The 23,418-nt window shown below is 44.1% G+C and overlaps 1 protein-coding gene across 1 annotated transcript; it reads right to left on the minus strand.

Annotated features, from left to right (window-relative positions):
• Window positions 1–3,799: 3,799 nt before the first annotated feature.
• On the minus strand, window positions 3,800–21,655 carry EDA2R (ectodysplasin A2 receptor). Its single transcript, XM_070952106.1, has 7 exons — window positions 21,586–21,655; window positions 18,951–19,067; window positions 16,894–17,072; window positions 14,239–14,324; window positions 11,804–11,962; window positions 6,895–7,035; window positions 3,800–4,845 (listed from the first exon to the last, which is right to left on the minus strand). Exons 1-7 carry the CDS (start codon window positions 21,631–21,633, stop codon window positions 4,301–4,303), a joined length of 1,275 nt encoding a protein of 424 aa, XP_070808207.1. The 5' UTR covers window positions 21,634–21,655; the 3' UTR covers window positions 3,800–4,300.
• Window positions 21,656–23,418: the final 1,763 nt, after the last annotated feature.

Consider the following 23,418-nt stretch of genomic DNA (forward strand, 5'->3'; position numbering starts at 1 on the left):
AATAGTGGCATTTAGGAATTACACGAAAACCAATGCAGAATTTCACATACCAAAAAACACATGAGGTATTTTCTCCTCGGAAATAAATAAATGCAAAGAATCAGGAACTCTCTGAATTCCCAAAGATGTCCCTAATTTTTTCCTGTTTTAGAAACAACTTCCTTTTAAAAATAATACAAGTTTCAGTTGGGGTTTATTAAAAATGAAAACTGAAGCTAAATACAAAATTACTTTGAAATGCTTCTATTTCCAGCCTGTTAAAGAGTGTTTCTGATAGTGTGAAAATAAATAAAATTCTTTTTAAACCCAAGCTTTGATACCCTTCGTCTGCCTACAGTTTTCCAGTGTTGTTGACTGGGAAAAGCAAACACCACATTTCTAAGCTGTGCTGTGCCTGAATTTTCAAAAATCTATTGATGCAAACCAAGCTTATAAATCAACAATATTTTACCTTTGTGTTTACTTTGTTGAGAACAAGCATTGTGAATGAGGTAGAAAAAAGATGGCCTCTTTTACAGGAAATTTTGTGAAATAGGAAAAACAGATTTCAACCAGCAGTGTTTCTTCCACTGTACAGTTACAGAACGAATTCTCATTGCTTAAAAAAAAACACATTAGTCTGTATCACTACAGCAGTCTTCTAAACACGAATCATTTGCACCCGATATAAAATAAAGTACAGGAAGAAGTTTTGAAATGCAATTCTTGTTTTTCACATTATTCAGACAGGGCAGCTGACAGGTAAGATCTTCACAACTTTGTACATTGCAGCAAGCTGATGCCAAGCAGAAACCCAAAGGCTGGTAATAATAGTGCAGCAGTAAGATTCCTTTTGTACATGGGTCCGAGTGATCCATTTCGGTTTATGAGACCTAGCGCCTGAAACCCAGTTCTGATCTTTGTTTTTTATTCAGGAAAAGTCTAAAGGTAGTGGAGTCATTTGTACAAGATGCGAGGCTTCAGATGGTATCTGAGGGCAACTGCCTCATATCAGTCTCCTTGGCTTACTAAGAGTACTTGGCCTAGTTGGGAGGAATTATTCTACATGGTGGTTGTGGTAGATAGTCTTCTAAAGAAGCCAGCCCCTCTACACCCTCAGCATCTGGTCAGAGCTCATATAAATCAACTTATCAAGTGACTATATCATGTTTTGAGGAGATCTCTATGACTCCTAAAAGGAATGGCCTCTCCCCCTGAATTAGCGCACCGTGAACATGTGATATGGTTCCTAAAATTAGGACAAGATAACAAAATACAAATGTAAGATATTAAGAACAATTAATCAGAGATCATTTGGTATTCTGATCAAAATATCTTTTCTAAACTTGTTTTAGTCAACATGTCATTCACAAAACACAATAGAATTTTCCAAGGAAAATTCCTATTAACTAATCATTAAAAATAACGTACATCTTGTAAGATGAGTGAAGTAAGTTACTATAAGGACCTCTGAAATGATGGCCTTATATTTGTGTTTACCCAAAGAATCCAGTGACACTTGATCATCAAAAAGGGCCTTGGTGGCGCAGCAGACTAAGTGCTGTTAAGTAATACCAGCTGCCTGCAATTACTGCAAGTTCGAATCTCACCAGGCTCAAGGTTGACTCAGCCTTCCATCCTTTCGAGGTAGGTAAAATGAGGACCCGGATTGTGGGGGCCATAAGCCAACTTTGTATAAAAAAGAACACCACTTGGGGGGGCCAAAAGCCCTACTAAGCAGGTATATACAAAAGTATGAAGGCTATTGCTTAACGCATTGTAAGCCGCTCTGAGTCTCCGGAGAAGGGCGGCATATAAATTGAACCAATAAATAAATAAATCATACGCATGCAGTGACAATCACAGCTGAATTTAGACAAACTGCTGCATATCTGCAGAGAAGCCTGAATTTTTAGTGACCAACTGCAGTCTCCTATAATCTATGACAGGGGTCTCCAACCTTGGCAACTTTAAGAGTTGTGGACTTCAACTCCCAGAATTCCTCAGCCAGCGAATTCTGGGAGTTGAAGTCCACAACTCTTAAAGTTGCCAAGATTGAAGACCCCATCATAGATTATGTGAAACCCCAGTCAACCAATTCACCAATTATGTTGACATTTCAGGCAAACCTGGCAGTGATGATGTAAGAAAGAGCAATTTAACTAACCCAAAGTCATTTCAATCTATTAAATGAGATGGTAAAAAATGACAGCTCCATCCTGAAGCTGTATTACAAAAAAGTCTGTACCAGAGGCTCTCGGAAACATTACACAGTAAAATTGCATTCACCAAAACGATTCCACATGGCAACAGCCACAGCAGTATTAGGTGGAAGAAAAGCCACACATTTGGCTGAGTACTTATTGTCTTAATACTCAGTTCCAAAATACAATGATCCCAACCGGCAAAAATGATCCTCCTGATCCCTCCTGTCTGAAACCCACAACGACCACACCGAACCTTTACTGAATTCTAGCCCTTTCAGCATATTATACAAAAACACACCTTTCCATTTCTGATCCCCAGGTATCCTTCCATTCCTGACAGAGTTGTCATTAGCAAGCCAGGATGACGAACTGTTAGGATGCCTCCAGGCTCAGTTAATTAATTACTAACAATGTAAGAAAAAGATGTCCAATGAAGCTTGGTTAAGCCTGACTCAACAAGGCAGTCTTGGCCTTCCTTCCTTCAATTATTTCCCTAACTACTGGCAGTCCTCATGGCTCCCAGACCCCCCCCCCCGCCACCCCCCCTGCCCCCAGCAGCACAATGGCTTTGCTTTCAATGTGCACAAGAGAGGAAGAAGGAATTGGAGTGTTGCAAAGGTGGCGGTGCCAGGGGGGCGTGCTTAGGAAGTTTACAAAAATCAAAGGTGTGAAACTGAATAATTTTGTCCCTTCCCAGCCAGTGAGCACAGTCCTGGTCACAGCAACAGTCTTGTACAAGCAGCAGACTTGTAAATTCGAATTAGGGTTATTAAGTGAGGACTACCTCTGTTTATACAGGGAACTGAATTCTGGAATTGACCACATGAAGGTGGATTGTCAGATACGACAAAGTTGTATCTGAGAAGGAAGGAAGGCATTTCAGAAGGGCTTGTTACCATGCAAAGGCAAGGAAGGAACACTGAATGAACAGCCTCACTACCAGCACAGGTAAGGCAGGCAGGATCTGACTCCTCTAGAACCAATGAAAAATGCATAATGAAAAAATACATAACACTCAGAGCTTCTGGATTAAAAAAAAATGAGTCTTCTTCTGCTACCATTTTTGTGATTTAAAAAATCAATTTCATGCAGTACCTACAGTACCTGCTCAAAGAGGAAATAAACAACTGTGGCCAGAGCCCTTCCCTTTATATTTGCTGAAGAGCTCGGAAGCTCAGAATGATCAAGGCATATTTTGAAAACAGCCATGTTAAAATTATTATCAGTGTCCAGAGGAAAAAGAACACCTCAAATCCACAGCAATGTAAGGTAATTTTTCAGGGTTCATTGGAGTATTGTAACTTACCTCCATGCCCTGAAAATAAACCACATTTTTAACAATCAATGAAGAAACCCACTTAAGTTCCGGGATTTTCAAGTATTGTACAATGACTCCATCGTGAGATGGAGCTACACACTTCAAGCAGCCAAATGGGAGAAACCAGGAGACAGACCCGGAGTGCTGAGAAGCTGTCTTCTGACTCTGCAGCCTTCTTGCGAAGCTGATCAGAAGGTGACTTTCATGGAGAAATCAAGTAGACACGTGATAGTCCAGGTCTCTCTTGGATTTCCTTTCTCCCACTATCTTCAAGTAAACACTTTTTGCTCTCTCTTTTAGGATCTTACTCTAAGAGACAAGGTAGTGTCTTGCTCAGCTGAAGCCACTCGACCCCCAGCAGACCCTGGATGGGCTTGTTCGGCTGTTCTCATGGATGAGTAGAAAACATCCTAGAGTTGGACATTATGGCCTTAAGTCCCAATAAATTAGTCATAAAGCAAAAAAAAGCATCAAAATGCTTTTTGCATTTTGCAACCCTCTGCAGAAGGTTTCTGCAAAATCTTCTGCAGAGCTTTCTTCCACAACTGGCCTGGAAGTCAATAAACTTTTGCAACCTTGACGTCTGGCTCAGTGCCAGCCTTCGGGATCCATCAATGGAGATGGGAGAACCTTTTCAGTTTAGGATGAGGCTGGATGGTATGAAAGAAAAGACAGCCACAGAATCCACCTGGAAGGCAGGGTCTCTTTAGCTCGGCCAATGTTGCCAGTGCCACAAGATCCATGTGAAGAATAGCAATGGCTGAAGTGTACAGAAGAGAGGAGAAATCGTAAATATTCAGAGTGGTGGCTGCTCCAGAGAAACATTGCTAGAGGAACTTCGCAGGGGCTCCCCACTTTCAAGGGTCCAGTTTTGGAAGGAGGAACACAAGGCTGAAGCCGCTTCCAGAGAGCGTCCAGCTTGGGCTGCTGGACAGGCAGATCCTGAGAGCACTTCAGTTGTCGGCTTCCGTTTGCCTGGCATTCCTATCTCGGCCGTCCCCTTCCCGGCCCAGGCAGAGAAGGCCTGCAGATCCAGCTCAGTGCATTCCACCGGGGCGTGAGGCCAGCAATGCTGCGATTCCCTGGCGCAGGAGGAGGGCTGGCCTGGGCCATCAGGACCTCTGCTGCGGTCCTCTCTGCCCTCGGAAAAGCCCCCGTGGAAGGAGCAGCCGTGGAGCCCAGGAGTCCCTAACAGGGGCTGCACCTCCAAGGGGCTCCTGGCTTGGGGGGTCTTGGAAGTGACTGTCACCATCTTGGACCGATCTGTATCAGGCTGTGGATGGGGGAGATGGGATCCAGGAACATCCACTCCTGGGATAAACTGAAGAGCTCTGACAGGGCCTGAAATTAGGAAAACCCAGTTAAGATTGCCGGTTTCTCCAACCCACTCAGATGAAGATGGAAAGTCCTACAGCTGCTTGCCCAACTCAGGGAAAGGGGAGGCCACAGACACAGAAGGCAGCCAGGCAGCCCTTTGGATTTAATTGGAAGCAAAAAAGCAGCCACCTCTTTCCCGGGGTGCCCCCTCCCCACTCCCCAGCATCAATTTTGCCTTCACCTTCAAAGTGCTACACAGCCCTAAACCCAGTGGTGGGATTCAGCCAGTTCGGGAGAACCGGTTGTTAACTTTCTGAGCAGTTTGGTGAACTGGTTGTTGGAAGAAATCATTAGGGCAGAGAACCGGTTGTTAAATTATTTGAATCCCACCACTGCCTAAACCTTGGAAAAAAATATATGAAAAAGATCAGTTTCAACTGAAAATTGAAATTGATAAAAAATATATATGAGCATTTTGGAAAATAAAATCACAAATGTATTGGGCAGGCAGTTGTAAAGCAGCCTGAAGTCAACAAGTTCTTCATTTTTATTTCACAGTCTTCATTGCTGATATGACAATAGCCCCTGTTGTAAGTCACCCAGTGTTATTGGATGCGAGATGGGCGCCAAATAAATTTCATGATAAAGAAATAAACGCCAACCAGGAGGAGGAGGAAAGCCCCCTTTTCCTCTGACTAAAAGGTCATCGGGCCAGAAGCCCACCTGAGCATACTCCTCTCTCAGGGCCAGAAGGACCCAATTCCACCCAAGAGGCTTCCAGAAGGTCAGAGGAGAGCCAAAGGCAGATCTGAGGAGGTCTGGAGAACCCTCAGGAGGCCCATCGTTCCCCACCAGCGTTGAACTTTTTCTTCCTCCTTAACAAGTAATACAGCTAGTCTCCGACTTATGACAATCGAGCCCAACATTTCTGTTGTTAAATGAGACATTTGTTAACATGAGCCTTGGTGACGCAGCAGTGCTATTAAGTAGCACCAGCTGCCTGCAATTACTGCAAGTTCAAATCTCACCAGGCTCAAGGTTGACTCAGCTTTCCATCCTTCCGAGGTGGGTAAAATGAGGACCCGGATTGTGGGGGCAATAAGCTGACTTTGTATAAAAAGAACAGCGCTTAGGGGAGGCCAAAAGCCCTACTAAGCAGGTATATACAAAAGTATGAAGGCTATTGCTTAACACATTGTAAGCCACCCTGAGTCTCCAGAGAAGGGCGGCATATAAATTGAACCAATAAATAAATAAATAAATAAATAAATAAATAAACAAACAAACAAACAAACAAACAAACAAACAAACAAACTACGTTTTGCCTTTCTTGCCACAGTTGTTCACTGCAGTTGATAAGTTAGTAACCCAGCTGTTAAGTGCATTTGGCTTCCCCGTTGACTTTGCTTATCAGAAAGTCACAAAAGGCCTCTGAAACCCTCATAAATATGAGTCAGTTGCCAAGCATCCAAATTACGATCCTGTGACTACGGGGATGCCACACAGGTCGTAAGCATGAAAAACGGTCGTAAATCACTTTTTCCAGTGCTGTTGTAACTTGTCAGTCAGTAAATGAACTGTTTTAAGTCGAGGACTGCCTGTAATGTATAATTTTAAGAGGAGTGAATTATGTTTACACCTAATTAAACTGAATCATAAAACACAAAATATTCTGCACACAAGGTGTGAACATGCTTGTCTTGTCTTCCACCCCAACCTGTCTGCAGATGTCTTGGCGAGTTTGCGCAAATGACGGTTTTGAACCTCCTTTGCAGATCAAAGCATTAACTTCCCACCCATCCCAATTATGGAATTGACATTTGAATTCCAAGCATGGGGAGTGCCTTCTGAACATGTACATGTTCCTCTCTTGAAACAAGTAAAGGAGCATCAGGATTCTATGCAAAGCGCTGGAGGACTCATTCTTGAGTCCCGCAGAACATCTTCTCAAGGTTCATTGGGGCTCCTTTCTACATCTCTAGCTCAAAGAACGGTAAGCACCTAGGAAAGAGGCTCTAAGTGGACACAGACTCCATCTTGGTTACTCTATGAAAACCCACTGGAGAAATTCACCTTCTGGGGGTCTGTAGGGAGACCTGAAGTTCCTGATGTCCAAGGAACAAGCATCTGGCGGCAGTTCATGGATACCAGTTGGCCCAGCAGATGTCCGAAAGGTCACTCTCTGACCAGAGACATTCTGACTTCTCAAAAACACTTTAGAAACATGCAACCAAAAAGAAGAAGAAACAGGAGTTTACACACCTTGCAAGAAAGTCTCCACAATGAGGGCAGGCTCATATGCTGGAGAGCTTTTTGGGATTGTTTGTAATTGGATCACAGTTTATAAACGTGCTCGTTGTTTTAATCTGCCCACTGAATGCACAGATACAGATGATACACTTGGATACACTTTCATAAGGGTTTGTGTGTCTGGTCCAAGATGGGAGAGGTCGGGGGAGAAATCTCAGGGACAGGTCATCTACCACAAGAGATATGGCAGGAAATGAGGTGGGCTGCTCTTGGGGAACACCCCATAGATACATGGCTCCAGTGACGCATTCTGGCACCGTTACCAGACCTTTAAGTCTTTCAACTGTTGCTGCAGAATGCCAGGTCAGTCGGTAACAAGGCTGCCCTCATCAAGGATGAGAGGGCCTGAGGAAGTGAACAGGGTCCTTGCGCTGTTAGCTCGGCCATCTCTGCATCAGATCCATCTCCTTCCTGGATGGTCATGGCTACCTGGGACAGGGCATGTGTTTGGGGTTTGGATGCAGGGGTGAAATGTTCCCGGTTCGGACCGGAACCCCCATTCCGGTAGCGATGGCAGCGGGTGGTTCAGAGAACCGGTAGCAAAAATCCCTGCCCCCTCCCCCAACGCCCAGCTGAGCCGCATGATCATCAGAGGCTTTTTTTTTTTTTTTTACTTTTAAAAGCATTTTTTCTATAACCTTTTCCGCCGAAAAAATGCTTTTAAAAGTTAAAAAAAAAAAGCCTCTGATGATCGCGCGGCTCAGCTGGGATCGTCAGAGGCTTTTCAAAGCATTTTTTTCTGCAACCTCTTGGCTGAAGAAGTGGTAAAAAAAATGCTTTGAAAAGTCTCTGACGATCCCAGCTGAGTTGCCTGATCGGCAGAGAGGCTTTTCAAAGCATTAGAAAAAAATGCTTTGAAAAGCTAAAAAAAAAAAAAAGTTGGCCACGCCCACCCAGTCACATTATCCCCCCCCACCAAGCCACGCCCACAGAACCTGTAGTAACAAATTTTACATTTCACCCCCGTTTGGATGTGATTAATTTCTCTTTGAAAGAGCAGACCCCTGTCAAGGAGGCAGTGGTTCATCCCCTCCTCCTCAAAAGGCCATTGCTGGACCCCACTGTCCTGGACAATTTCCAACCGTTCCTTTTTAGGAAAATTGTAGCGATGGTGGTCGCGCTGGAACTTCACAGCATCAACCTAGACTGGAGGATCTGAGTAGTGGTGACATGACAGCAGTGTTCCAATATCTGAGGGATTGCCACAAAGATGTGGGGGAGGGGGTCAGCCTATTTTCCAAAGCCCCAGAAGGCAGGGCAAGAAGCAATGGATGGGAACTAACCAAGGAGACAAGCAACCTGGAACTAAGGAGAAATTTCCTGACAATGAGAACTTGTGACCTCTACATGCAGCTGCCCTTGAACACATCTGGAAGCTTCCGCTGGTACAGAATGTGGTGGTGCAGGCAGTTAATGCCATTGGGTTTGGGCACATGCGGCTCCCAATATGCTTTCAGGTGCAATTCCAGTAGTTGAGGTTACCCTTAAAGCCAATGAAGTTCAAGATTCAAAATGATTTCTGATGTTCTCCTTGAAAACGGTGCCTGCATGTTCACACTCATATTGTGGAAACTGACTGGCTTCCTTCTTTAGCTCAACTTGTGCATCAGCCTTTCCCGATCTGTTCCACTATCAGCACCTACCCACATTTTGGATACTATAACTGAGCTCTTCTCCTTCCTGTAAGCAATAAGCAAGCAATTTGATTTCTGTATTTGCTATTTGGTGATGTCCATGTTTGGTTGTTAGAAGAGTGTTGGCTATGAAGAAATCTTTGGCCTGGCAAATGGCTAAATCAGTCTCTGCTTCATTTCAGTTTCCTAAGCCATAAAATCCAACTACATTTTCCTCTTTCATGTTTCCAGCTTTTGGCATTCCAGTCTCCAATCACAAGCAGCACATCAAGTCTAATTGATATTATTCTGGCCCTGCCTGCCTTATAGACAACTCCTCCTCTGGCTGTCTTCTTCCTAATTAGAAAACCAACTTTGTTTTTATGTTCTGAGTAATGAACTATGTTATCTTCTGACTGAAAGTGGCTGATCCAAGTCCATCTCAGTTTGCCAATGCCTACAATATCAATCCGTGGTTGTTTCATTTCAGCTTTCACTGGGTTGAGCTGTTCCATGTTCATGCTTCACACACACAATTCTCACCGTAATTCTTTTCAGATTTTCTTTTTCCTGCATGGCAACTCCAGCAACCAGATGTCCCAAAAGCTTTAATCCAGCCAAGTCATAAGAACTATTAGTGCTCCTAAAGATTCTCAGCTCTTTTTCAGCATCATGTTGATATTTATGGATGCAGAAATATTGAAAATTCAGAAGGGTTTGCAAACTTTTAAGCACCACTGTATAAAATTGGCAGTCGCTCTTGAGGGCACAAGAGAGCCCTGCCTGAGTCTAAATAAACAGCGACGGAAACAATACATACATTGTGCCTGCCTGCTGTCACTCACCTGAGGTCTCCTTAATTGCCCGAGGCCCCTCTCAGAGTCCCAGGTGAGGGCTTGCAAAGTTTCCTGCAACACATCTTGAAACGGATGAAGCCCTCGCTTGCTCTATGGCCTGCATAGTCCTAGAGAGGCATTTTACAACTGAGTCAAAAGGGTGAATTTTAATTATGGCACCTGAGGGCTTCGTACCAAAACCAGAAGCTTTGGTTCTTCTTTCTCAGTTTCTCTCCTGGTGACAGAAACCGTTTGACTGCTCCAGTTGGCATGGATTCTCCAGAACTGGAGTCAAAGGCAGCCATCAGGAAGGGGGGACTATGGGAGAAGAGGGGCTTCAAAACTCTTCCCCTTGCCATTTCTCCCTTGCCTCAACTATTCTAGTCAGCATTTGTTATCCTGCAACATTGGGACAGAACTTCCAAAGTTTCTGGGCTGCCTCATTTCACCAGTTCAGCTCTCTGCAAGTCCTTCTCTAAACTGGTCAATTAGAACCCAATCATTCCATCCCACATCTCTGGCCAATAATTTTAAACCCAGTAGCTATACCCAGATTCAACACTGACCCTGCTTAGTTTGCAGATTTTATGGTTGGTGGTCCCCCATCTCATGGGATCACTGAAACATCTATCAATCTTGGCACTAGGTTTGTATAATTGTTCAGCACGGGGTCATTGACCTGAATGAGGGTATGACTCATCTGGCCATCCCTTCTATCACCAAATTCCACACAAAGGTCACTTTGGTGCGATCTGTGAGTCATGAAGGTCCAGAATTGGCCTTGGTCTTCTCCAAAACCCTCTGGGAGCCCCCAGGAGAATGCAGAAACATTGACTCTGCTGCAGGCGTCTGCAGCTGAGGTAAATTCTGTCCCAACGGTTGGGTTTGTTGCATTATGGAATTTTCCAAGTTCTTTCTACATCTGCCTCTTGTTGGTGTGGCAACAATCCTGCAGGAAGGTCTTCAGTGCTATACTTGAGTGTCAGAGGTCATCTTGATCAACAAATGGGAGATTTTCAGCTTCTTTTGAAAGAGCACAGGGGGTCCTCAGCTTAGGACCACAATTAAGCTCAATTGCTAAGCAAGGCCGTTGTTAAGTGAATTTTGCCCCATTTTACCTTTTTTTGTCACAGTTGTTAAGTGAATCATTGCAGTTGTTAAGTAATCATGTGGCTGTTAAGTCCCCCCCCTTCCCCCCACTGACTTTGCTTATTGGAAGCCAGTTGCGAAGGTCTCAAATCACAAATAGAATAACTGAGTTGGAAGGGACCTTGGAGGTCTTCCAATCTAACCCCCCCCGCTTAAGCAGAAGACTCTACACCACTTCAGACAAATGGTTATTCAACATCTTCTTTAAACTTTCCAGTGTTGGAGCATTCATAACTTCTGCTGGCAAGTTGTTCCACTGATTAATTGTTCTAACTGTCAGGAAATTTCTCCTTAGTTCTAAGTTCTTCTCTCCTTGATTAGTTTCCACCCTTTGCTTCTTGTTCTACCCTCAGGTGCTTTGGGGAATAGCTTGACTCCCTCTTCTTTGGGGCAGCCCCTGAGATATTGGAAGACTGCTATCATGTCTCCCCTAGTCCTTCTTTTCATTCAACTAGACACACCCAGTTCCTGCAACCGTTCTTCATATGTTTTAGCCTCCAGTCCCCTAATCATCTTCCTTGCTCTTCTCACCATTTGTTGCAAATGGCGATCACCTGACCCTGTGTCTCTACTACCGTCATAAATGCATGCCAGTTGCAAAGTGTTCAAATTCTGATCATGTGACCATGGGGAGGCTACAACGGTTGTGACTGCGGGACCAGACATAGGCCACTTTTTCAGTGCCACTGTGATTCTGAACGGTCGCTTTGCGAATGGTGTAAGCACTACCTGTACGAGATTTGCAAAAGTAGTAGAGCAGACTTTTTGTTGTGACTGGTTGTCAGGAATCTGCCAGTCTGTTTTATCCAGTACCTCCTCCCCTCTTTTTATATTCCACTGAATCATCTGCCTGAGATGCTTCCAAATATTATCTCGTTTCTCAGGACTTCAAAATACGTTTCTGCCCCTTTTGTCTCGGTAACATCCGTGCGTATTTCCATCAAGTCATCTTCCATCTCTGTACGAGACTAAAAAGCATATTGCTGAGGCAGAGAAAACCCTGGTGGGAGAGAGACCCATTTCCCTTAGCAAGAGTGGGGAAAGGAGGGGCAACTGCAGGCAAAACCCACTCACCATGTTGGCACTGGCTCTTCCAGAATTGCTGGCAGTAGAGAATGGCGACTGTCAGGAGGATCAGCGCCAGGAGTGCCAGGGCACTGCTTGTGAGCACCACCAGAGCTGGGTCTTGGGCAGGTTCCGTGGAACTTTCTTCTAAGCCAATTCTAGAAAGGCCTACCAAGATCAAAAACACCATTCAAAGCAGGGAGGCTGATACGTATAAGCTGGGTTGACAAAATCAGAAATGAGGAGGTGATAAGCCATCTGGGAAAGCCAAGGGAAATCATCAAAACCATTAAAAAGTGAAAGTTAGAATATTTCGGATATGTGATGCGACACCTGGAAAAATACAACAAATACGACATACTTCACTTAATAGGGCCTGGTGGTTCAGCAGACTGATAGCATTGTGATTAACACCAGCTGTCTGCAATTACTGCAAGTTCGAATCTCGCCAGGCTCAAGGTTGACTCAGCCTTCCATCCTTTCTAAGGTAGGTTAAATGAGGACCCAGTTTGTGGGGGCAATAAGCTGACTTTGTATAAATATACAAAAGTATGAAGGCTATTGCTTAACGCATTGTAAGCCGCCCTGAGTCTCCGGAGAAGGGCGGCATATAAATCAAATAAAAAAAAAATCCTCCAGGGAAAGATTGAAGGCAAATGAGGTCCAGACAGAAGAAGAACATCATGGCTTCAAAATCTAAGGGTCTGGTTTGGGCAAAACTCAGCAGCACTTTTTCATGCAGCTGTTCATAAAAATAGGATCGCCAACATGATCTCCAACATCCGATGACGGATATGGCAGAAGACGAAGAAAGCAGAAAGGAACAGGTTTCCATCTTCTATTTGATGGGCAACAAATCCCAGTTAGGAACCTGCGTTTGGTTGGACAGGATGTGTGTGCGCTCCATAATGCAGAATGGAACATTTCCATCTCCCGAATGCAAAATGAGCTTTGTTCCAATTTCCCAATAATCAGCAACTGCAGAAGTTCCCTCTTCCTATCTTGCTGACCGGGGGCGGGGGGGGGGGGCAGGAGGGCCTGCTTTGCTCTTGTGAGTGCACAGCTACTAAAACCCTTCAAGCCTTCCTACTTAGAGGACACGTATAGCGAGACTTAGCATGCCTTGCAGTTGAACTGGAATATATTAGAAATGAAAAATAAATAAAAGCATTTTCAGCAAGGCAATGCAGATTCCGTTCAGACAGAAAATGTGTGCTTGGAACCTGAAATCACCACTGCAAAACCTCTTAAGGGATAGATGTTTCTAGCCCTCTTCACTGGAACAGCATCTCAAAATGCCACTAGGTCTCAAGAGTTTTATAGGCCATGAAGTCAGGCGGCTTTGGCTGAGTTTTCTTCCTGTTGATCAGGAGTCAGCACTGATAGGATTCTGCAGGGTTTCCACATATCTCACAAGGCTATTGGGAGCAGGGCATTATTGGCGTATAATTTACTCACCGTGCATCAAGAGGCACAACTAAATAAATGCCAGTGGTTATCGATTTGCTCTCCACCCCAGATGCCTATGCACCATTTGCAGAATCAAACTTCCCCGATATACAATTTTATATATGGAGGCCAGGGGTGTGATGGCTCAGCACTTAAAGATGCTGAGCTTGTCAGCTGGAAAGCTGACAGTCTGGGTTCGAGACCCGGGTGCCATGTGACAGGGCGAGCTCTTGTTCCTTGCTCCAGGTCCTGCTCACCTAGAAGTTTGAAAGCATGCAAATGTGAGTAGATAAATAGGTACCACTTTGGTGGGAAGGCAACAATGTTCTGAGCGCCTTGGCGTATAGTCATGCTGGGCACATGACCACAGAAGTGTCTTTGGACAATACTGGCTCCCTTGGCTCAGAAATGGTGATGAGCAATAGACCTTAGCATTGGACGCAACTGGACAGGGGAATCCTTTACCTTTACTTCTATGTAGGCAGGGAGCCCAAATATTTGGCAAGCCTCAATCTTACTACATTGTAGAACAAACTTGACAACTTAAAGACTTGTGGATTTCAACAGGAGCCTTGATGGTACAGTGGTCTAAGCACCCTGTTATTAACACAGCTGCCTGCAATTACTGCTGGTTCGAATCTCTCCAAGGCTCAAGGCTGACTCAGCCTTCCATCCTTTCTAAGGTAGGTGAAATGAGGACCCAGTTTGTGGGGGCAATAAGCTGACTTTGTATAAAATATACAAAAGTATGAAGGCTATTGCTTAACGCATTGTAAGCCGCCCTGAGTCTCCGGAGAAGGGTGGCATATAAATCAAATTAAAAAAAAAAAAAAAACTCCCAGAATTCCTCGGCCAGCCATGGAATTCGGGAAGTTGAAGTCCACAAGTCTTAAACGTTGCCAAGTTTGGAGACCCTGGTGTAAAACTCCATCAGGAGGTTGAGTCCTGAAGCATAATGAGGACAAGGAGCTCCTGGAAGCCTAGTTAGTACTTACACTGTGGTTCGGAGGGTGGGGTCTGCTTTGTGCAGGGCACACATTCAAGGTCCTGGAATCCACCAATCTGAGTTTTACTGTAGAAGCTATAAAAAGGAAGAAAATTGGGCCAATGTTTAATATGGAGGAGCTGCAGAGGGCTACTTAACACCTGAACATGGGCAGAGGGCACCAGAGGCTTCCCAAAGGCTGCAAAACCCATTACTCTCAGTTAACTACTTCCTTGCTCCCCTGCTGCACTGAGGACCGATTCATACACCAAAATCATTTCCAGGGAACTGAACATGTAATCACGAGAGCAGTTCATCATCCATAACAAATTCAATGAAATCAATCAATCAACCCAGTTCATATTGAATTACCTTAAAGCAGCCCAAAATGAACTGAAGTAGCACCAAGATCAGAGGAAATAAGTGAATAATTGGCTTCCTTTCTGCTCCCTTGTTCATCTGCTTTTCCTGAGCTCTGCCAGTTCTCCTTGGTGCAAGGATCTTAGGCATATGGAAAAGGAGGGTTATGAGCAGCCCATCTAGTGAACTAACCACTTTCTGAACATGGCATGGATTCCCTGATTTGACACTGCTGCCCAAAAACCTGACAATTTTGTTTATTCATTCGTCAAATCTACACCCCAACTTTCTTCCAGGATGCAATATTCCTTTCCTCTTGTTTTTCCGCCACAAAAAACAAAAACAAAAACAAATTCAGGTTCTGATTGGGCTGCGAGAGAGTGACTGGCTCAGCATCACTCAGGAAGTTGCTGAGGCTGAACTCGAACCCGAGGCTCCCCTGAGTCCATCTCAGAAAGAAAGAATAGTAATAGTGCTACCCTTATGAACCCCTCCATCCCTGCTGGGCAGGGGATGTTCCTGTGAGGGGTGAGGGAAGAACACCAGCAGGAGAGCCAAAAGTATCCCTTCCCCACAAGAGCACACAGTTGTGAAGATGGTTCCAGCTGGGTGGCAAGAGACTGGAGGCAAACGTGACAACTGCCAAGCATCCATTTTCAATCGCAAGGGAGAAGACAATGACAAACCACGCCAAGGAAAGTTTGCCAAGAAAATCATGTGACTAAATGCTATAAAGTGATTGACAATATTGTGCCAGGCCCCTCCTATCAGAAGGCACTCTATTATTATTATTATTATTATTATTATTATTATTATTATTATTGTTGTTGTTGTTGTTGTTGTTGTTGTTGTTGTTGCTATTGTTATTATTATTATACACAAACCTGACAGTATACACAGCAAATAAGATAACCATGCTGGATTTCGTATCTCAAATCACTAGTCGAACACTTCCCAAGCGTTTAGGGCTGCGTGATGTATCGGCGGATTATGCGGGCAGATCCCAATAAGGTGGCCTTCTGCAGCTGACCAATGGTGATCTTGTCAGCGCCAATTGTTCTTAAGTGCTTGCCTAGGTCTTTAGGCACAGCACCCAGTGTGCCGAGTACCACTGGGACCATCTGCACTGGTTTATGCCAGAGTCTCTGCAGTTCGATTCTCAAGTCCTGATATCTGGCGACTTTTTCAAGTTGTTTCTGGTCGATTCTGCTGTCACCAAGTGTGGCAATGTCGACGATCCACACTTTTTACTTCTCCACAATCGTGATATCCGGGGTATTGTGTTCCAAAACTTTGTCAGTCTGTATTCGGAAGTCCCAAGCAGTTTTGTATGCTCATTTTCGACCACTTTTTCAGGCTTATGATCCTACCAGTTCTTTGCTACAGGCAGATGGTAGTTGTGACACAAGTTCCAGTGGACCATCTGAGTGACTGTATTATGACGTTGTTTGTAGTCAGTCTGAGCTATTGTCTTGCAACCTCTCAGTATGTGATCAATGGTTTCATCCGCTTCTTTGCAGAGTCTGCATTTGGGGTCATCAGCAGATTTTTCTATTCTGGCTTTGATTACATTCGTTCTGATGGCTTGTTCCTGGGCTGCAAGAATCAGGCCTTCTGTTTCTTTCTTCAGTGTTCCGTTGGTCAGCCATAACCAGGTCTTTTCTTCTTCTTCTTCTTCTTCTTCTTCTTCTTCTTCTTCTTCTTCTTCTTCTTCTTCTTCTTCTTCTTCTTCTTCTTCTTCTTCTTCTTCTTCTTCTTCTTCTTCTTATTATTATTATTATTATTATTATTATTATTATTTAATCTTTAGTGAGATTCACAGCCTTTGAGGCTGGTTAATAGCTCAGCAGCTCGAGTCCTATTATTGTTGTTGTTGTTGTTGTTGTTGTTGTTGTTGTTGTTATTATTATTATTATTATTATTATTATTATTATTATTATTATTATTATTATTATTGTAAAGCTGGATGCTCATCAGTCTAAAAAAGTTTATGAAGGGATTTCCAAAGTTTGGACTCTCTCGGTCAACTGCCAGGAAGATTGTGTACAAATGGGAGCAATTCGACACCATTGTGAATAGCAATCAGGATCACACCAAACACAAGGGGTGTAATTCATGGGAGATCTCAATCCATCTTTCCCTCGCAGGATTTGATTTTCTTGGTGACGCTTTTAAAAAAGTGGATAGCTTACTCGAGCACCCCATCACAACCACAAATGGACTCTCAATAGCTGCCCAGTTCTGCATTTACTGTTAAGAGGTCTTGTTTTGATCAAAGACTCCAGGTGGAACCAGATAGCCTTACCCGGGGAAGCAGCCTCCACAGGTGGCATCGGAGGTGGTGCTGCAGTTGGACTTTTGGGCCCGGTTGATCAGTGCACAGGAGAGACAGGACTTGCAGCCATGCGGTCCCCAGCTGTCCTTGAACCTCCTGGGCTGGCATGGGGTGCACTCAGCCTCCCTCCCTTCCCCGTAGCCACACTCCTGCAAGAGAGACGCATCCCGAGACTGTTATTCTGTCTATGCATACAGAAAAATCATGGGAGGGAGGGAGGGAGGGAGGTAAGAAGGGAGAGGGGGGAGGAGGATTTCTGTTTTACAGAGGAAATGCAATGAATTACTTTGCAGAGATGACGATGTTCCAGCTATTCCAATAAGGGTAATTTAGCACAGAGGTGAAATGCTCCTGGTTCGGACCAGATCGCCCGATCCGGTAGCGATGGAGTTGGGTGGTTCAGAGAACCGGTAGCAAAAATCCCTCCACCCCCCCATGTCCAGCTGAGCCACACAATCATCAGAGGCTTTTTTTTTTTAAGCATTTTTTCTACAACCTCTTCACCCGAAAAAATGCTTTTAAAAGTAAAAAAAAACCATCTGATGATTGTGGGGCTCAGCTGGGATCGTCAAATGCTTTTAAAAGCCTCTGATGATCCCAGCGGAGTTGCCTGATCAGCAGAGGCTTTTAAAAGAAAAAAAAAGCCTCTGCTGATCAGGCTACTCAGCTGGGATCGTCAGAGCCTTTTGAAAGCATTTTTTTACAACCTCTTCACCGAAGAAGTTGTAGAAAAAATGATTTTAAAAGTTTTTTTAAAAAATGGCCACGCCCACCCAGTCACATTACCCCCCCAAGCCACGCCCACAGAACCGGTAGTAACAAATTTTAGATTTCACCATTGATTTAGCACCAAAATTGTCATGAAATACGTTCCTTATGACAATCCATCTAGCATACTCTTCACTGTTGCCTTTTCACCTGGCTAAAAGAAGCCCACCAACAACATCTGCCTCTCCTACTGTATTCTCAGCAAATACAACACCTAAACCAGCTTTAAAGCTGAAGAATTTGGGGAGGGGGGGGTAAATGGTCTTTTTTCAGGTAAATACAATATCTATACTTTTGAAGGGTAAAGACAGGTTTGTGGCTTACCCCACAAACTAAAAACGTCAGAGAAAAACATTTGATTTTAAAGTGCATGCCAATTTGCAAAAAAGGAACAAGGTGGAGCAAGAGTTTAATTTTGAAAACGCCTGACTGATTTCATTTGAAATAAAATGGCTTTAAGTTGAAGACTGTAGTCATAAACGGCTGTGGCAGACTCAAAGAGTTTCCTATGCAAATTCCATTGGACAGAATAGAACAATAACTTTATTGTCGCTTTGCATGTACATTAATCGACATACATTAAAATGAAATTTCGTTGCATACAGCTCCCAAAGGGTCGTCACCTCCAATATACACTACATAAACATGACTAAATAAAGAAATAAAGAAATACAAAATTATGCATATACCCACATACCCTCATATATTCCATGACGGAGAGAAACAACACAGTCTGGTTCGGATGTATATATGTACATGGCAAGAAAAACGATTCTGTTCCAGAATCTGGTAGTCCTGCTGGAAATACTTCAAAACCTCCTCCCAGAGGGGAGCAACAGAAACAGACCATAAAGTGGGTATGTGGGGTCTCTAACAATGCTTCAAGCTCTAAGCACAGAGCGCTTATAAGCAGCATCCTGAATGATGGGAAGCGAGCTTCCTATAATCTTCTCGGCAGTCCTCATCACTCTCTGTAGGGACTTTCTATCTGTGGCGCTGCTGCCACCAAACCAAACGGGGATACAGTTTGTGCCTCGTGCCTCTGTAAAAAGGAGAGAGATGTGCTCTCCTCATCCAACACAGGAAATGCAGATGCTGGTTTGCCCGCTTCCCTAAGGATAACATGTGGAGACACTAGTTTAGATTGTTAGTTATCTAGTATAACTAAATTAGTTATCTAGTATAATCAGCTAGGTGTCAGGTGCAAAAGCTAGGGTGTAAAAGTCTGAGAAGGAACAATAAGCACATCTTCAGGTTACCTTGGAAAGTTCGAATCCAGGGCCGCACTCCTTGCAGGGGATGCATAGGCCATGATCGCCCAGGTATTCGCCTTCTCGGCATTCCACGGGGTTTGCAATGGATTGGGACGCCAGAACCTGGTGGGAAAAACACCTCAGGAGCCAGCATGACACGGCATCTCAACTCACTAGGAAGAGAGTCTGAGCACCATCTCCCCAATGATCCTTCCACACAACACCAGAGACTGAGCAAAGCGGAATTACTACGTTTTTTTAAAGGCTTCCATGCCATTCATCCAGAATTCCCAATAAAGTCCAGGAGGCACACACAGAATTGGATCAGTAAATTCCACTGAGACATAGTTTCCAATGGCTGCCTGCCACCAGACTTCAAAAAAAGCTAAAATAATATCGCTTCTAAAAGCTGGCAAACCACAAGACAGAGTTGAAAGCTACCATCCAATTGCCCCTTTGAGCTTCTGCTTCAAACTCCTGGAAAGATCAATTGTAAGCAAGATAGGTTCCATAATAGATGAACATCTATCCGTGGAACAAGCCGGCTTCCCACAAGACTGGAACTCTGGAGATCATATGGGAAGCTTAATTTATTGAAGCCGGATTCCAAGGAGGCCTCAAAACCACGGCCGTGTCCGTAGGCCTAAGGCCAGGATATGACAGAGTTTGGAAGGAGGGGTTGTTATACAAACTGTGCCATATTATGCCCTGCAAAAATCTCTTATCGACTAATTAACAACATTTTTATTATTATTATTATTTTTATTAATCATATTTCTATGCCGCCCAGAGGACTCTGGGCGGCTTACAACTATTGACAGTATACTAAATAGCCTATTGCCCCCAACAATCTGGGTCCTCATTTTACCCACCTCGGAAGGATGGAAAGCTGAGTCAAACTTGAGCTGGTGAGATTTGATCCGCTGATCTGCTGAACTAGCAGTCAGCTGAAGTAGCTGCAGTACTGCACCCTAACCACTGCGCCACCTCGGCTCTTAGAGGTGCAACATGCGGAATGATAGGTCCTCTCAGATAGAAATGGAAACAAGGTAAGTAAGATCATTCTATCCTCTGGAAAAAATGTAGTTGCCCCTAAAAGCAGCTTTAAGTAAAAGGAAGGTGGTCCCTGGTGGTGGAAGGAGAGCCCCGAGTCTCAACCAGCCCAAAGAGAAACCCAGAGATCAGGGGTGAAATGCGTTCGGGCGAACCGGTAGTAAAAAAAAAGCTACTGGTTCAGGCAAATGGGTAGTTAGCTACCGGTTCAGTTGAAACCGGCAGTTTAAAAAGCTACCAGTTCGGGCAAACCGGTAATTAAAAAAAGCTACCGGTTCCTCTGAACTGGTATTTCGATGATCAGCTGTGCAGCGGGGTTTAGCTTTGCTAGAAAGCAGGAAATCCTGCTTTCTAGCAAAGATAAACTGTGCTGCACAGCTGATTGCCCCCTCACTGTTCTACTTACCTTCCCAAGCCTCCTTTTGGCGCGTACTGTGCATGTGTGCATGCACAGAGTGCGCGTTTGGTGTGCACTGTGCATGCACATGCACCACGTGTTTGGCGCACAGCATGCATGCGCAGCCAGCAAACCAGTAGCAAACCAGTTCAGATTTCACCACTGCCAGAGACCCTCACAGGCAAGGGAGGTTCCAGGTTCAGAGAGCAGCTGCAGAAACTGGCACCTGAACCGGAAGGATTAACTAGCATAGCCACAGGTTTCTGCTTGCTGACCAACAATTGTGCGCTTTTCAAGAGGAGGAGCGCATTGAGTCGCTCTGAAGTTGAATGGAGCAGCAAGGCCTCACCAGCCTTGTAGGGCTGCTATGCTACTGCCTCGCCTGCCGATGGCCAAAATGGGGCAAGGTAGGCTGAGGTGCTGCCAAGGTGCGGTGCCCAACCCTCACCCAGGGAGCTGTGGGCAAGCCGGGTGTAAGACTTCATTATGCAAAGGCCGCGGCTTCCTTGCCTGCTGTTGTGGCTCCGTTACTTGAGCTTGTGCCATCGGCAGGAGAGGACTCCGAGAGTGAAGGAGAGGAGTTGGCAAGGCCTCCCTCTCCAGAACCCTCCTCTCTGGCAATGCCTTCGGGGCCGAGCACGTCCACGCAGCAACAGGTGGACAGTAATGAGGGAGATGAGTCTTGGCTGGATCCTCGGTAGCATCGCAGAGATAAGCGCACTCAACAGAAGAAGAGGCGTGCCAGAGATTAAGCTGAGTCACTGGACCACACCTCACAGGGTATAAAAGGGGGTGAGGTGGCCATTCAGATTCTGTGACGGACAAAACTAACTACTATCGAGTCATATTGCATCTTTGGAAACAACATTATCTGCCTTGGATTTAATTACGGACCGGACTTGACAATTCTTGAACTGTGTGTATCTTGTTTATGAGTAAAGTTCTTGGCAAGCAGCTACTGGGTTGCTGCCAATCCTCTTATCGAAAGAATTTGTTGTCTGCCAGTTTATTTAACCCCTGGCTGGCTGTTTGTGTGCGTGTGTGAGACGGGGATGGAACACCTGCCTCAGACAGGGGGACACAAGTCCCAAGAGCGGCATTTGCAGGATAACATCGCTGGGAGCATCGCCACTTTGGTTTGTCATAGATCCCACCTTTCCACAGCTTCTTATCCTCAGGGTGGACCCTTACCTGAATCACGATGATCAGCGTGAGACGCAGCGCAGCTCCCTTCTCCATGTTAAACCTCTTCGTTTGCAGCTCTTTGGAATACAAGCTACGCAGAAACAAAAACATAAGTATCTCCCCAAAAGCCCCATTTCTCTCCCCTCCAATAAATCTCTTCGGTTTCAAGACAGTGTTTGCTTAGGCTTATTGTTTGGTTTAGCTAAAAGAGTTGGATGGCTCTCCTAAATAAGAGTTACTTAAGATTTGGATTAAGAATGAAGATTCAGATGTGCATGCCTCTCTATGGTATGAGAAGGTCGAAGTAACTGTTGATTTCAACGACCACTTTCTTTATTGAATTGGAATAAATATAAAATTAGGTTCTCTGTGAAGATGCTCCTTTGAGGGCCACCTAGGAAGCTTTTTAAAAAAAAGAAAAGAAAAAGTGGCCAGGCCAAACTGCTGGACTTCTGGTCAAATAATATTTTTCAGTTATGGTGACCCTATCCTCAAATCTAAAGAGGAGTTGGAGTTAGAAGGATGAGTTTGCCATTGGTTTACATATTTACAACTGAAAGAAAGATTTAAATTAGATAAAAAAGCTATGGATTTGATTTTGTAAATATGAATTGGAAATTCTATTGTATGGTAGCATACATATTATTGCTAAAGTTTATAAATTGCTATTGAACTTGAACTTGGAGAATGAGTATGTAAAGCATGCTATGATTCAGTGGGCAAAGAGTTTTGGATATAATGCTTGAGCAATAGGAAAACATGTGGACAAAAGATTTAGAATTTACATTTAATTATAATTTAAAAGAAAATTTCTATATGATAATGTAATGATGATATTCGTCCATCATGTTCGAAGAGGACTTTGACATCTAACAGGTTGTGGGCTGTCCACGATGTGTCCGCAGGTGGCTGGTAAGGCCGATACGGACACAGAATGTTCTGCCACATGTTGGGCAGACATGTGTGGGCAGCATTGTTGCAGCATTTGCAGCTCTGGCTTTGCGGAGAGTTCGCTTCTCTTGTGCTACGGTTGATATGATATGATAAGGTACTGTTGGCATCTTAACAGTAGGGCAAGGTAGGTAAATTGAGGACCCAGTTTGTGGGGGCAATAAGCTGACTTTGTAAAAATATACAAAAGTATGAAGGCTATTGCTTAGCGCATTGTAAGCCGCCCTGAGTCTCCGGAGAAGGGCGGCATATAAATCAAATTAAAAAAAAAACAGTAGACAAATAAATAGTCAAGAATGTATAAAAGTACTTCAAATGAATGTTGGAAATGTAAATGTATAAAGGAACTTTGTACCATTTATGGTGGACTTCTGATAAAGCAAACAAATAATTGGAGTAGGATTCGCATCTTAATACAGAAGATTCTTAAAGTGTACATAAAGCTAAAACCAGAGTCTTTTCTTTTGGACTTAATTGATAAACAACTTGAAAAAAAGCTAGAACTTTGATAATATATGCTGACAGCAGCAAGAATACAAAAAACGGAAGGATGCTTTGATTCCCAAGTGGATGAAAGGCTGCCAAAGTGGATGGAGTTAGTGGAGGTGGCTAAATTGACTTTTAATGAAAGGAAAGAACACAAATAATTTGGAAACCCCTTGTGGACTTTGCGCTTGAGGTGGGAAAAAAACGAAATTCTGATTTTGGGCTTTGCTGATTAGATAGGCTTTTGTTCTAGAAAAGGCTAATACACACTACAGTATTATGTAAAAGTAACAAGTTGAGGCTGTTGTGTTACTCTCTTATTCTAGGGCGCCAAAAGTCCAGGCTTCCTTTTTCTTTTTCCCCTGACACTTTTTCCTCTTCCCTTCTTCCTCCCCTATTTTC

The sequence above is a fragment of the Pituophis catenifer genome, unplaced genomic scaffold (genome assembly GCF_029215685.1).
Source record: "Pituophis catenifer annectens isolate HBS135680 unplaced genomic scaffold, rPitCat1.0.hap2 SCAF_11, whole genome shotgun sequence".
NCBI lineage: Eukaryota > Metazoa > Chordata > Lepidosauria > Squamata > Colubridae > Pituophis > Pituophis catenifer.

Excerpts from the sequence above, each read along its gene's own strand:
- EDA2R (XM_070952106.1), bottom strand. The coding sequence starts at position 21,633 with ATGGAGAAGGGAGCTGCGCTGCGTCTCACGCTGATCATCGTGATTCAG. Across the intron at positions 19,068-21,585 it reads CGCTGATCATCGTGATTCAG|GTTCTGGCGTCCCAATCCAT; the intron begins GTAAGGGTCCAC and ends TTTTCCCACCAG. Across the intron at positions 4,846-6,894 it reads TCCCTACAGACCCCCAGAAG|GCCCTGTCAGAGCTCTTCAG; the intron begins GTGAATTTCTCC and ends TCCTAATTTCAG.